Source organism: Antechinus flavipes, chromosome 2 (genome assembly GCF_016432865.1).
Source record: "Antechinus flavipes isolate AdamAnt ecotype Samford, QLD, Australia chromosome 2, AdamAnt_v2, whole genome shotgun sequence".
Lineage (NCBI taxonomy): Eukaryota > Metazoa > Chordata > Mammalia > Dasyuromorphia > Dasyuridae > Antechinus > Antechinus flavipes.
In genome coordinates, this window is record NC_067399.1 from 532,486,635 (window position 1) to 532,502,324 (window position 15,690).

General features: G+C 36.4%; 1 protein-coding gene across 1 annotated transcript in view; it reads left to right on the forward strand.

Annotated features, from left to right (window-relative positions):
* Positions 1-14,212, forward strand: part of CHRNA7 (cholinergic receptor nicotinic alpha 7 subunit) — a 193,977-nt gene extending 179,765 nt beyond the window's left edge. Inside the window, exon 10 of the mRNA XM_051980748.1 lies at positions 6,778-14,212. Coding sequence (XP_051836708.1) covers positions 6,778-7,296 — 519 coding nt within the window. The 3' untranslated portion in view covers positions 7,297-14,212. The remainder of the gene's footprint in view (positions 1-6,777) is intronic.
* Positions 14,213-15,690: the final 1,478 nt, after the last annotated feature.

The window sequence follows — 15,690 nt, forward strand, 5'->3', positions numbered from 1 at the left end:
CCTCTTCATGAAATGTAGTACCCCCACTTTCCCTTTTTTCTAGTACAATGTCCTTTCCACAACTAGTTTCTAGAACAAGGTATACATGTATTCTTTATACATCTTTACAGCCGAAATATATTTCCCAAGATTAATCTTTACCTTTTTAGATTTCTCTTGAGTTCTGTGCTTGTAGATCAAATTTTTTGTTAAGTTCTGGCTTTTTCATCAGAAATAGATGAAATTCGCTTATTTCGTTGAATGTCCATCTTCTTCCCTGGAAAAAGATGCTCAATCTCGCTGGGTAAGTTATTTTTGGTTGCATACCAAGTTCCTTAGCCTTTCGGAATATCATATTCCAGGCCCTTCGATCCTTTAATGTGGATGCTGCCAGATCCTGGGTGATCCTTATTGTGGCTCCTTGATACTTGAATTGGGTTTTTCTAGCCGCTTGCAGTATTTTTTCCTTTGCCTGAGGGTTCTGGCATTTGGCCACTATATTCCTTGGTGTTTTGATTTTAGGATCCCTTTCAGTAGGGGATCGATGAATTCTTTCAATGTCTATTTTACCTTCTGTTTCTATGACTTCTGGGCAGTTCTCTTTGATAATTTCCTGGAAGATAGTGTTCAGGCTTTTTTTTTCATCATACTTTTCTGGAAGTCCGATGATTCTCAGGTTGTCTCTCCTGGATCTGTTTTCCAGGTCTGTTGTCTTCCCCAGAAGGTATTTCACATCCTTTTCCATTGTTTGATTTTTTTGGATTTGCTTGACTGATTCTTCTTGTCTCCTCGAGTCATTCAATTCCAATTGTTCGACCCTGATTTTCAGTGAGGTATTTTCTTCACTCACTTTTTTAAGATCTTTTTCTAATTGTCCAATTGAGTTCTTTTGTTCTGTGGAATTTTTTTCCATTTCGCCAATTTTGTTTTTTAGAGAGCTGTTTTCTGTTTCCAGTTCACTAATCCTATTTTTCAAGGATTTGGTTTCTTTATCCACTCTCTCTTTAACTGACTTCTCCAGGCTCTTTTGCCAAGCCTCCCTCTCCTTTTGCAGAGCCTCCCTCTCCTTTTCCCATTTTTCTTCTAGCTCCCTTGTGAGAGCCTTTTTAATTTCCTCCATGAGATTCATCTGTGCTGAGGGACATAAGGTCTCCTCCTTCGGGGATTCACCTGGGGACTGTTTGTTTTTAGTCTCCTCAGGGTTTGGAGTCTGCTCTTTATCTGTATAAAAGCTGTCCAGGGTTAAATTCTTTTTCAGTTTCTTGCTCATTCTGTCTATTTATCAAAGACAAACTATCAAAGAAACAGAAGGAAAAAAAACCCCTTGAATGGAGGCTGCTTTCTTTGGGGGAGGGGCAGGGTATTCGTGAGGCACAGGTCCTACTGTGCTATGGCGCCTGCGCACTGAGATCCGAGCGCTCTGAGATCCGAGCGGGCTAAGACACTGTGGGGGAGGGGTGGCCAGGTCCCGAGAAACTCCAGCTGTTTGGGATTGTATTCTTCACTCCTGGTGTTTTTAGCTTCTCTGCTGGGCTGCTGACTTGCTCCTATAGCAAAGCTCTCGCCGCAGAGACGGCTGCGATCGCGTCCTACCCCCTCTCCGCTCCACCCGGTTCTGAGCTGCTATCTGTGCTCTGGTTGCAGCTGCTGCCCGCAGACTGCTTCCAAATACCGTCCCCACCCTCGCGCAAAAACAGACCTTTCTTGACGAGTATCAAGGATGGTTTCTCTTGGTAAGTAATTGTATGGTTTTTTTTCAGTCGAGCATTAATTCAGAGGCATGAAATGAAATGAATAGTGAGAGAAAAACACGGAGATTACACAGAAGTGTATTTCCTCTCCGCCATCTTGGCCCAGACCTATTTTTCTAAAGCCCAAATATTCCTAAAGCCTAAGACAGTCACTAGCTGTGTGACCCTGGCCAAGTCCCTTTACCCTTTTTGCTTCAGTTTTCCCATCTGTAAAATGGGCTAGAGAAGGCTATGGCAGGCTACTCCAGGATCTTTGCCTTAAATGAGGTCATAAAGAGTCAGACATGATTGAAAAACAATAATAACAAATTTCAATAAATTAATTTTCTTTGTATACTCTATTTTAATTTATGACTTTAAAAATATTATTTTGAGAAAAGATCCACAGGCTTTATTAAATTGCTAATGGGATCCAGAACTCTTAAAAGTTAAGAATCCCTGCTTTATATTTCATGCTTCTAAAGTGTTGTCCCTGCTCTGCTTCATCTTCTCCATGTATCTTTCTAAAGTCCCACTCCTTCATAAATACTCCCAACTGACATCTTTGAGCTTCCATTGTATATCATCATTATTGTTTATGTCACAGAATTTAAAACTTCACAATATTTGTGATAGAAGATGGTCGGGATAACAGATAAGCATCAAATAAGAAAGACCTATACCTAAGAACTTTAGAACTTTTTAAAACATTACTAAATTATAGCAAGTGGTGATTTATGTCAATAGAAGGAATTTCCACACTGGGAGTTCAAGTTGCTGATGAAACTACAAGTTGTTCTTGAAATGTCTAATTCCCTAATAATTATTTCTTATTTATGAGTCTTGGATCTCCAAAAATATTTTGCAGTTTTTTTGAGGGCATGCTTCATTTTTTAAAATTGATACCCCCTGCACTGCACCTCCTACATTGTATGAAATACTTAATAAAAAGTATCATCACTTTTTATAGCTGAGAGGGACCTAAGAGTACAAATCCCTCAGTTTTCAGATGAGGAAACTAAGTCCAAAAGAATGGAAGTATCTTGTCTGAGGTCACAAGATTAATAAGTAGCAGAAGTGACATTCAAAAGCTTTGGCTCCGAAATTCAGTGCTTTCCCCCCAAAATCATATTCTCTGGATGTATCACTGGGATCTAGATGTACACAATTCATGTAAAAATAATGGGATTAGGGCTCTTCGATAATGATTCACTTATATTTCCCTGATAACCAACCCAATAAAACTATCCAGAAAAAAACACCTTATTTATAACATATATTTATTGTTCACATCCAGCCACAAGTACATATTGAAACTATAGTCGACTACAACTGAAATACTAAACTCAGAGACTTAGTTCTATTGCTTTATCTGGTACATGCTTCTGTTTATTTTCTTATTGAAAACATAATAGCATCCCAGGGAACAGTTGCAGTGATCTGTTATTTGAAGATGCTATTGTAGCATGCTATAATATTATGTGACATTTGCAAGGAAAGAAGCTAGACTATAACCTAGTAAACCAACACTGGCAAACATAAGCAGCATTTGATAAGTGTCAAGAGGATAATCTCACCTGTTGAGATGCTTTAGTTTGAAAAGCCAGTGAGTTCATGGAATTGAAAATAAAATCAGCTGTTTGAATCAGTTTGAGATTGACTGTCCCCCATTTTAGAGAGTATACAGACTCTAAGCAGAAAGGAGGAAGAAAGATTCCTCCATGCTCCATCAGGTATTCAGTGTATACTTTATTCTGGTGCCAGCTGAATTACTATACCCATGTGGGAGTGTTTCTGTCCTGCTCAAAATAATGACCAAGAGCCTTTTCAGAGGCATTTAGTAAACATTTATCTGGGGCTTACAATTTGTCAGGTGCTAAGTTCTGGGATACAAAGAAAGGTAAAAAGAGTTTCAATCCTCAAGGAGATTATGTTCTAATAGGAGAGACAAAAGAAAAATAAACATGAACAATCATGAAATGTGAACTATCTGCTCTTCCATTTGAAGAAATCCCAGAGGCATACATGCCAATTTTTTTTAAAACCTCCACACAAACCCAGAGGAAGTATGGCAGAATAGATAAAAGGTTGAATTCAAGAAGAAATAAAAAAAGATTCAACTTTTGATTGTGACACATGCTGGCTATGTGACCATTATCAAGTCACTTCAAGAAGTCATCATCAGTGATGATGATGATGATGATAATGTTACAGCTGTATAATAGATGATCTTAATTAGTTGAAGGAGTTTTCACACAAGGAATTCTCTATCTTTTCTCTAATAAAATGATGAGTAAAAAATCCATCAATCTTTGGAGAATATGCCTCCATATTCATGACTGTTCTTGTGGTTCTTGTTTTCATTAGAGCTCCCATAACCATTTCCACTCACAGATCATCCACATTGGCTTTTTGACTAACTAGTGGATAAAAAAGTGTATGTGGAAAGTGAATTAAAAAGTATGAACATCCCCTTTCCACCAGTACCATCGAGGTCTTATATATGGAGAAAACTAATGTAGAAGTAAGTCATCTGATTTGGTAATAGTGTTGGTTCAAGATCAAAATCTACACTTAAGTAAACATTCTGAAATTCTAAGAAACTGGTTGAGTTACAAGGAAATTTTACTATAAATGTAGCATTAGAAATGACATTTGGATTATGACCATGAAAAAGAAAATTTGGATTAGCTTTTGAAATCTTATTTTGGGGGATTTAGGAAGCCTGAATTTCCATGGAAGCATCTGAGCTTACTTGTCCTTTCTCTGTGATTGCTATGAAACAAGAGAATGTAAATAAGTTGAAGATTAAAAGTTTGCTGTGCAACTAGGATGAAACCAATCTAAAGTTTTTCTTTGTGTATTTCCATCTTTTCCTTCCTGTGCTTCTTACCTTCCCTTTCCTTTCTGTTTCTCCTCTTCCTCTTTTCTTCTCTCCTTTTGCCTTTATTTTCTTTGCTTTTCTTGAGAGCTATTTACTGAAACTATCTTTCATCAGATGTCATAAAAGCAATTACCAATGGTGAATGTACTGCATATTCAGGATCACACATATTCCTCAGATGGGAAGCAAATGCACTCAGTTGCTGAATAAAACTTTGCCTATTCTCACAAAGTAAAATAGACAACTAAAATGGTTATTTGATAACTTTTTAAAATATCTTTTTCTCTCAATAAATTAGATAAAATAGGCAAGAAGTTTTTTAAGCTAAATGATTTAGATTATTCCTTTCACCTTTTTAACCAAAGCCCCTCATTTAATTTTTTTTCAATTAAGTATTCATTTATTCTTCACTCCCACCTCCCCATAAAATAAAATCGCTATCAAATTTCCCCTTGTACTCACAAACTATCTCCATCTGTTATCACTAACTAACCCATGAAAGGTGCAGTTTTGTTAGAAAGAATTTTCCCTTTTTGTTGTAGAAAAGTAAACATGTGATACTGCCGTTGATAGGGACCAGACCTGTGATTTCAGCATTGTAGGGAATTGTAGGTTGAGGAAACAAACACTCTTTACTTTTTCTGCCTTTTATATAATAATCTGAGTTGCCTCCAAGAGAGGTGTCATATAGCAGCCTATAATACTCCTAAGTGTGGCCTAGAACCAGATTAAAATACAGTTCTTCTTTGATGCTAGAATACTGATGTGTTAATAAAAAAGAAATGTATACATGTGTGGTTTTTAAAGTTGATTTGTGGCCCACAGGGATCCTTATGTTGGTTTAGATGCTTTTATTTCTATCTGATTTTGATATGACTAGCTTAGTGCACTGAGAGGTTAGGTGACCTGGCCTTCCAAGGCAGGAAATCCCGGGTTCCCACCCTGCTTCTAACACATACTGTCTGTGAGACTATGGACAAAAATTTCAGTGCCCTGGCAACTGTCTAAGACTGTAAGTTGGAAAAGAAATGGACTTTTCTTTCTTTCTTTCTTTCTTCTTCTTCTTCTTCTTCTTCTTCTTCTTCTTCTTCTTCTTCTTCTTCTTCTTCTTCTTCTTCTTCTTCTTCTTCTTCTTCTTCTTCTTCTTCTTCTTGTTCCTTCTTTTTCCTCTTTCTTCTTCCTCGTTCTTCTTGTTCTTCTTCCTCTTTCTTCTTGTTCGTTTTTCTTCTTGTTCTTGTTTTTCTTTTTGTTCTTGTTTTTCTTCTTGTTCTTGTTTTTCTTTTTGTTCTTGTTCTTCCTTCTTCTTCTGCTTCACAATGGGGATAAGTGACTTGCCCAGGGTCACACAGCTTGGAAGTGTCTGAGGCCAGATTTGCACTCTTGACTTCAGGACTGCTGTCTCTCCACTGCACCACCTAGCTGCTCCGCCTAGATAATTTCTGATTGCTTTTCTAGCTATCTAGACCTATGAATAAATGCATTTTACATATGTTATCTTATTGGGACTAAGTAACTTCAACTCTATATGGAATAGGGAGAGGGACTGAGGTCTGGTTCCGTTTCCACAGGAAATCCCCAGGGGAGAAGATTCTCTTTCGCAGCACCTTCTCTGTAACTTACAATGTTAAAAGCAGTAAGAGATGGAAGGGGGTGACAAAGCCGTGGGGGACTTGCTCTGAGACGGGCTCCCTGTCACCAGACCGCACCGCTAAGCCTGTGCTGAAATTAAACATGCTCAGTTTCATTTCAGAAATGTCCCATCCTAGTGCTCCCTCAGCCAAATGTCTTCTTTATGGCAGCTTGGACCAGCTTTTTTCCAGACTACTGGCTTTCTCAGAAAAAAATTGTTGCATCAAGGCTAATGTTATATGTTGATTTTCATTCATTTCTCTCAACCGGCCCAGCAGTCATGGCCTGTCATCCTTGATCAAATATCTAAAATCAATAGGGAATGGGAGAGATTAGATTCTGTTTCCCTCTAGAATTAATGAAACGTCTGTTTGACTCGGGAAGCGCACTCATTTCTGTTTCCCCCCCTCCCATTATATTCCAGTAAATTTCACTTGGGAACAAATATTGACAGATTAGCTTCAGTCAGTCTTCCTTCCAAGTGCGGGTTGTTTTTGTGCCGTTCCCGGCATGCACCAGGGGCTGGGGGCTAACGCCTTCTGCATCTCTTTCCAGACCAGAATCATCCTTCTGAACTGGTGCGCCTGGTTTCTGAGGATGAAGCGGCCCGGAGAGGACAAGGTCCGCCCTGCCTGCCAGCACAAGCAGCACCGCTGCAGTCTGACCAGCGTGGAGCTCAATGCCATGGCAGGGCAGCCAACCAGCAACGGGAACATGCTCTACATTGGCTTCCGCGGCCTGGAGGGGACGCACTGCGTGCCTGCTAGTGACTCGGGCGTGATCTGCGGGCGGATGACCTGCTCGCCCACCGAGGAGGAGAACCTCCTGCACAGCGGGCACACCTCGGAGGGGGACCCGGACCTGGCCAAGATCCTGGAGGAAGTCCGCTACATCGCCAACCGATTCCGGGACCAGGACGAGGAAGAGGCTGTTTGCAACGAGTGGAAGTTTGCAGCCTGCGTGGTGGATCGCCTCTGCCTGATGGCCTTTTCCGTGTTCACCATCATCTGCACCATCGGCATCCTGATGTCGGCGCCCAATTTTGTGGAGGCCGTGTCTAAAGATTTTGCTTAACCCAGCGCTGGTTTTGGTTCCGTAATGCTCACTGTGTAGGAAATATCTGGGGCAGAATTCTGTTTGGCTTTGGCGGGAATTGGGGGTGCTCATCCCATAACAACATGGAACCCACACTGCACAAATGTGTCACTGTCATCATCAGTATCGTTACTTTCTTATCTGTGATACAGGGATGGAGTTTATTCTACCGTCTGACATGTAGAATCTAAGACTTTTTCAGGGTTGGAAGGAACTGGACTTTGTAGGGCTGGAAGGGATCTGGTCATTTTGTTAACTTCCTAGTAAAAGAACACTTGAAGTACCCCATGCAGCCTAAGTATCACCCCACTTTTAAAGTTGGTTAAGACTAAAGTCCCTTCCTCAGTATCATTGTTAAAGCATGTCTGCATGTCACGTGCTGCAGAGGGCTGAAATGACTCCACACAAACTGGTTTGAAAAGAAATCTCAACTAATTAAATGTAATAAAATAGCTGGCTATTTTAAATGGCAGAGTAAAGAAGTGGTGGTTTGATGGAATTCAATTTTTTCATTTATTTATTTTTCTTACTCATGAGATTGTAGATTAAAGACATCAAGGGAACTTGTAGATTATTTAATTCAGTCCCCTCATTTTATAGACAGGGCCCACAAATTCAAAGCTAGAAAGGGATTTATTTATCTAAAGTCACTTGCCTGAGCCAGGATTTGAACCTGTTCTTTCCAAATTAATGTGAAGGTCGTTACTACATGCACAAATTCCTTTAACTATATTGGCTAACTTTTAAACAAGACAAATTAATAGCTGAATATAGAAAAACAACTTGCCTTTTAACTCTTTTTGAAAGACTCATTTGATTGTTAGCAAAAAAAAATTTTTAGTTAAGCCAATCAAAAAAATCAAATTATTATTATTTTTTGGGGGGAGTGAGGGGACTCAGAACATAACCTAAGTGTGTCTATAAAATTGCTTCATTAATGTGCAGTCTTTTAAAATATTTTTAATTTTTTATTATGAACTTGGCAAACATTAACCAACATGAATATTTAAATATACAGAGGACATCAACGAAAGATTGCTTATGTATGAAACTGAACTTCTGTTACACAGTTTCTTTAAAGTATTAAATTCAACATAATGAAATTGACTTGCTTATCTATGTTACTTTTCTATTTCTATTTTTCTATGTATTTTGTTCATTATCTTTTTGAGTGATATTTTCTTTTTTCAATTACATGAAAAATAATTTTTAACAATCCTATTTTAAAAATTTGAGTTCCAAATTTTTTCCCTCCTTCCCTCTTTTCTCCTCCTTGAGACAGTAAGTAATTAATATAATGTAAGCATGTGTAAACAAGTGTAAGCATGCAAAACATATTTCCATATTACTTGTTGTGTTGTGAAAGAAAACAAAGACCAAGAAAAAAACATGAAAAAAATAAAGTAAAAAACAGTATACTTCAATTTTCATTCACACTCCACCAGGTTTTTCTATGGAGGTGGATAGCATTTTCCATCAGGAGTCATTTGAAATTTCTGAGAATAGCTAAGTCTTTCATAGTGACTATCGTCCAATATTGATGTTACTGTGTGCAGTGTTCTGGTTCTGCTCACTTCATTTTGAATCAATTCATATAGTCTTTCCAGGTTTTTTCCTGAAATAATAGTATTGATCATTTCTTATAGCACAATAGTATTCCATTACAATCACATAATACAACTTATCTAGCTATTCTCCAACTAATGGGCATTCCCTCAATTTCTAAATCTTTTTTTTTTCTGAAATTATTCTACTGTTCATTTCTTATAGCACAATAGTATTCCATTACAATCACATAATACTACTCATTCAGCTATTCCCCAATTGATGGGAATCCTCTGAATTTCTAAATCTTTGCCACCACTAAAAGAACTGCTATGAATATTTTTTTGGACAAGAGGTTCTCCTCCCTTCCTACTTTTATTCTATTTGGGATACATATTTAGGAATGGTATTGCTAGATCAAAGAGTATGAACAATTTCATAGTCCTTTACACATAGTTCCAAATTGTTTTCCAGAATGGTTGGACCAATGTAGTACTCCATTAGCAATTCATTAGAGTTCCTATTTTTCATGACCCCCTCCAGCATTTGTCATTTCTGATAGGTATAAGAGACCATCTAAATCTCCAATCAATAGTGATTTAAAACATTATTTTCATTTGACTATAGATTGATTATGTCTTCTGAAAACTGCCTGTTCATATTCTTAAACCATTTATCAATTGGAGAATTTTTAATACAAATTTGACTCTATTCTATACTCAGTATGTATTTGAGAAATGAAGTCTTTATCAGACAAACTTGCTGTAAATTTTTTGATAATACATCATTGTCTATGGTACTTAAATGTGGTTTTCCTGTATCTCTTCTAATTAGGTATATTTTTGCTTTTCCTTTGAGATCATGATTGCTACCCCTGCCTTATTTACTTCAGTTGTAGTGTATTAAGATATTATTTTGGTCTCTTATTTTAATTCTGTATGTCTCTCTCTGTTTCAACAGTATTTCTTATGAACAAGGTAGTAGGGATTCTGGTTTCTAATCGATCCTGCTATCTACTTTCATTTATGAGTAAGCTAATACTATGCCCATTCATAGTTACCTCTGTGTTTCCCTTCATCCCAGTGAGTAGGATCCCTGTTTCTTCTATCTGTTTTTATTCTGTCCCTCCTCAAAAGTCCATTTTGTTTCTAACCACTATCTCCCTTAATCCTCCCTCCTTTTGGTCATCCTCCCTCCTTTTTATCATCCCCCACACTTTCTCTTATCCCTTTTCTCTCTATTTCCCTATTGGGTGTAATAGTTTTCTATATACAATTGAAGTTTCTATATACAATTCCCTCTTTGAACCAATTCTAATGAGAATGAGTATCAATTATTGACTCACCCATTTCCCCCTTTACTGCAAAAGCTCTTTCTTGTGTGCCTTTTTATATGAAAAAGTTTTCCTATCTTATCTCTTCCTTCCTCCTTCTTCCAGTGCAATCCTTTTATCATGTCTTATTTATTTTGAAGTCACAGTTAATCCAACCCCATGCCCTCTGTTTGTGTAAACTCCTTTTAATTTCTCTAAAATAATATAGTTATTGAGAATTATGTGTATAATCTTCTCATTTGTGTTGTAAACCATTTGACTTTATTTTGTCACTTAGCATTACTCTTTCAGATTTACCTTTTTCATGCTTCTCTGTCTTATATTTTTTATACAGCTCTGATCTTTTCATCATCTTGGAAGTCCTTTATTTCATTAAATATCCTTTTTTTCTGCCTGAAGAATTATACTCAGTTTTGTAGAATAAGTTATTTTAGATTGTAATTCTAGCTTCCTTATTTTTTGGAACATCATAATCCAAGCCCTCTTCTTCTTTACTGTGGAAGCTGCTAAATCATGTGTGATATGTGAATGGTTTCTTTCTGGATGCTTATATTTTTTTCCTTGACTTGGGAGCTCTGGAATTTAGTTACAATATTCCTTATAGTTTTCATTTTTTGGATCTTTTTGAGGAAGTGATTGATGGGATCTTTCAATTTCAGTTTTACCCTTTGAACCTAAGATATTGAAGCAATTTCATCTATAATTTTTTGAAAGATGATGTCTAGGCTCTTTTTTATTATTATAGCTTTTAGGTAATTCAAAAATCCCTAAATCATCTCCTCAATCAGGTCAATTGTTTTTCTGATGAAATATTTCACATTTTCTTCTATTTTTCCCATGCTTTTGACTTTGATTGTTTCTTAATGTCTCATGGAGTCATTAGAACTTACCCAGTTCTAATTTTTAAGCAGTTGTGTTCTTCAGTGAGTTTCTGTACTTTATTTTCCGTTTGGTCTATTTTGCCTTTTAAGGAGTTCTTTTTTTCAATTGAGTTTTTGTGCCTCTTTTACAATTAGGCCAACTTTGTTTTATAAGGTGTTATTTTCTTAAGTATAATTTTGTGCCTTTTTTAATCACACTGTTAATTCTCTTTTCATAATTTTCTTCCATCACTCATTTCTTTTCCCAATTTCTCCTTTTTTGCTCCTATATTTTCTTGAATTCTAGGATTCTTGTTGAACTCATGTTTGATTACATTTTACTTTGAGGCTTTGCTTGCAGATGTTTTCACATTATTGTCTTCTGATTTTATGTCTTGGTCTTCCCTGCTATCATAGTGGCTTTTAATGGATAAGGATTTTTTTTGTTTGTTCATATTTCAATCTTATTTCTTCATTTTGAACTGTATGTTAAAGTTGGGCTCTGCTCATCTTGGGATAGGGAGTCACTGTCCCAAACTTTAACCTTCTTTGTGCTGCTGTTTTCGGAGTTAATACTGGGCATCTTCAAGTTTTTGGTGCTTTTAAGATGAGATGAGTCAGGGAGAGATGTGGTTACTACTCTTCTGATTTATATTTTCTGTGCTTACAAAAGAAGGACCTCTGTTCCCCTGCAGCTGCAAGGTCTTGGAATTGTGATTAGGTACCCTTTTCTCTTGTGATCACAAATGCTAGTATTCTTTTTTGTCCTGAAACTGCAATCAGGTTCTCTATTCTTTGTGATCCACCACAATTGCTTTTCTACATCTGGAATTGCAGCCCAGAACTTTGTAGTACTAGCTGTACCCAATGCCAACAAAAGATCTCTTGTAATCTTTTCCTGACCAGTAGTCTGGCTCCTCTTCACCATTTCTAGTCTTAGAATTCCTGAAATTGCTGCTGATCCTGCTGCTGTTGCTGCAGATGTGTATGTATGTTCTACAGGTCTCCATCGATGTTATAGACTTCTCCTGCCAAGCTTCTAAATATTTTTAGCGGAAAAATGTCTCATTCAGACTTTTGTTGGCTCTGTTACTCCCAATAATTGATTTGAGGCATTCTTTTAAAGTTGTGTGGAGGAGAATGTTGGGAGTTCTACTGGGTTGCTATCTCCAGTCTACCATCTTGTTCTCTTTTGAAGAATTTTGTTGCTTCCAAACATTTCTTTATTACTTCAAGATATTTGGGGATTTAGTTTGGTTTCCTTTGTGTAGCAGAAGCAGAAATTTCTGGTCTTGTGACTCTTTGAGTCCCTCCTTTGTTTTTTTATTGTGTTTTTTCCTCTTTTTTGCAGCAACTGAAGGAATTCTATTACAATTTTCTGCACAAATTAACTTGGTTTTCAGGAAAAGCAATTTGGTATAAAATCAACAGTCAGTGGGCATGACTGCAACTCAATGAACTGTCCAAGTGTTCTAAAATAATGCATGAAATGCCTTAAAGATGCTTGAATTTGTTGACATAGAGCTCTTTAAATAATCTGTTGAATCATCTGAATGAAATTCATCAAATGAGAATCAACCCCCTCCTCTTTCTCTTTTGGTTCAGGGAGCTTCTCTAGGAATTCACTGGGGTTGGTTCTTTTGCCAAGTGCAGTCTGTGACTCCCACAGCACACTAATTATTCAGATCAATTGGGGACTTAATGATCCAGCTAAAAGAGTTTTTTGGATAACTGACTGTGTCAGCAAGGAAGGAGGAGGCTGAATATCTATGGTTGGAAACTCCTCAACCATACTAGTTTTTGCCACTAGGGCTTAGCTACTCTCCTGAAAGGAAGAATCCATGACATTAATCAGGTTCAATGGTCTTTGGTTAATTAACATTTACATAGGAAAGGGATGGTTTTAAGATGATATGAATTTTTCTCTTTACTTTTCAGTGATAACTAGATCTTTTTTTTCTTTCTTTAATAATTTAGCTTTGCATTGTCATTCTGCTTCTTTCTCATTAAAATAAAAGTAACAAGTCACAAGAATACTCTGTTCTACTCTTGCAGAAAGCTCAATCTAATAATAAGACAGTAAGCAGGTACAACAGAATTTCCTGTCTGAGACTTGATGAGGTGTGATGAGGAAAAAGTATAAATGCAGAGCAACACCAAGAAATTAGAATCTAAGAAGACCTTGGTGAAGTCCCAATTTTTCCATATACTGCCTGTCACTAAGGAGAGATCATTTAACCTCTTGGTGCTCCCAAATAATGCTTTAAGACAAGTTATAAACTGGTACTGATTCTCATTGGTGGCAGGAGCTTCCATAATGAAAATTCTACAACACAACGAGATTAACAACAATAAAAATGGAACAAGTCAAACTTAATAATTTATACATTTTTGGACTCCTAAGCATGAGAAATTGGATGCACTTTTCCCCTACCCTTTAAACTTTTCTTCTAAATGAATTATTTATACATAAATTCCTAAGAATCAAGATGAAACTGAAATCTTTTATAGCACATGTGTGTTTGTGATATATGTGGGCTACAGGGAATGTCTTGGTTTCTGCCAAGAAGTGTTATGGACTTAGCTAGGTAGACTTTAAAGTGAGTTAGGTCATCCCATGTCACACCATTAGGGGCTAGAATCAATCTCACTCCTACTTATAGGATATGTGTGAGCAATGTGCAATCTTTTCTTGTGTTTTTCTATTAAAGTATCTTGAATGTAAGAAAAATAAGCTTTTTTAGCTATTTAAATATTTTACCTTATTTAATATCAGTATGCCATCAGTATGCCAAAAAACTACTGTTCCCACCTTAAATTAAAAAATAAGTTAGTTTTAAGGAAGAATACATGGCATATTTAAGGAGTATCCAGTGGTAAATCATTCTTTTTTTTTAAGTGGATTTAAAATGTTATAATAGATTTAAAAATTAATTTTGAAAGTGTTCTGTCTAGAGCTGTGGAGTTTAAGATTTCTTCACCTATATTGTTCCACTCTTCCCTCTTTGTGAAGTGAAAGTAACCAAGTGTCTCATACTTCTTGCGACAGTATTGCTTTTTTGTTAATTTTGTTAAATGTATAATGGCTTTTTAAGACATGTAACCATGAAATGTTATTCTAGTTAAGTCTTGCAAAAATAAATATTTTAGATCAAAAGTATGTGTACTGTTTTCACTTTTGTATTTTACCATGTTTAGAAATGGAAAGGTCTTTGAAAGTCATTGAATCTATCTTTCTGATTATTGTAGATGATGAAATTGAATCTCAAAAAGGTATGTCATCATTTGTGCAAATAACCCTGTACTTTTAAGTCAGAAGACCTGGAATTAAATATCACATGTCTCTATCACTTACTAACTCTGTGACTGCAGGTAACTTTGGGCCTCAGTTTCCTTATTTGTAAAAATGGGGAAAATAATACTTTTATTTCCTGCCTCAAAGTGTTTCTGGGAGTCAAATAAGAGTTATATAATCCTTCAAGTATTTCACAGAAGTGAAAAATTATCATTGTGTATCATGTGCCTCATTATGTCTTCAAATATAATTCGATTGATACAAATTCACTGACTGACATTCATTTAGTTTATTTTATTTTGACATCTATTCAGGAATATTTTTTCACTTCCTCTTCTCACTATCTTCATCTCTTACTTCTTAGAGTACTAGGTTAATGGATCTAATGTATACTAGAGGAGACAAGCATATCTAATGGAGCTAGTTAACCCCAGTAATCTCTCCTCCCCCATTCTTGTGAAATTGATAATTCAGCATGTTTTATTGGGTAGAAATCCGGATTAGAAGTTAGATAGATAGACCCAAATTAAATTTCCACCTCAGATGCTTATTTGTTGCATGAATGACCTAGTGAAGCCATATTGCCTTTCTGTTCCTCAATTTGTTTTTCTATAAAATGAAGGAGTTGGAATCAATTCAAATTTATGATCTTTTGAAATGGGACAAGATAATGTGGAAACTGTAAATACCTGAGGAAGCTACAATTTTATAATTGTGGAGGAAGATCTCAGCCTTGAATAGACAAGTTGGCACATATAGGTTAAATCCTCCTGTTCATGGAATCAGTTTTAGAGCTGGAAGGGACCATCTGGTCTATTATACTCACTTTGTGGATCAGGAAATTAACACTCAGCATAATTAGTCACACAAATGATAAAAGTGAATCTGGGGTTTGAAATCTTACCTTTTTGACTCCAGTACTCTTCCCACTCTTAGGTTATGTCTTCTGTATCATAGATTCAAGTTAAAAGTAACATTTACATTGAAGTAACGTATAATGGGGGCAGGCCTTTTGTCTTCAGAATATCATTTCATTCTTAGTTTTCAATGATCTGTTATTAGTTTATTTTTATATTTACATCTACATTCAAGGGAGCAGCAAAGCAGATAATTAGATTTTTTTCCTCAGGAGAGCCAAGTTCAAATCCTGCTTTTGACACATAACTGTAGGACCATGGGCAAATCATTATATTTTTCTCATTCTCAATTGTCTTATTTTTAAAATGGGGACAATACTATGTGTTGTACTTGTAAAACTTGTAGGACAGCTAGGTGGTGCAGTGGATAGATTCTAGGCTGGAGTCAGAAAGAACTGAGTTCAAATCTAGCCATGTAATCCT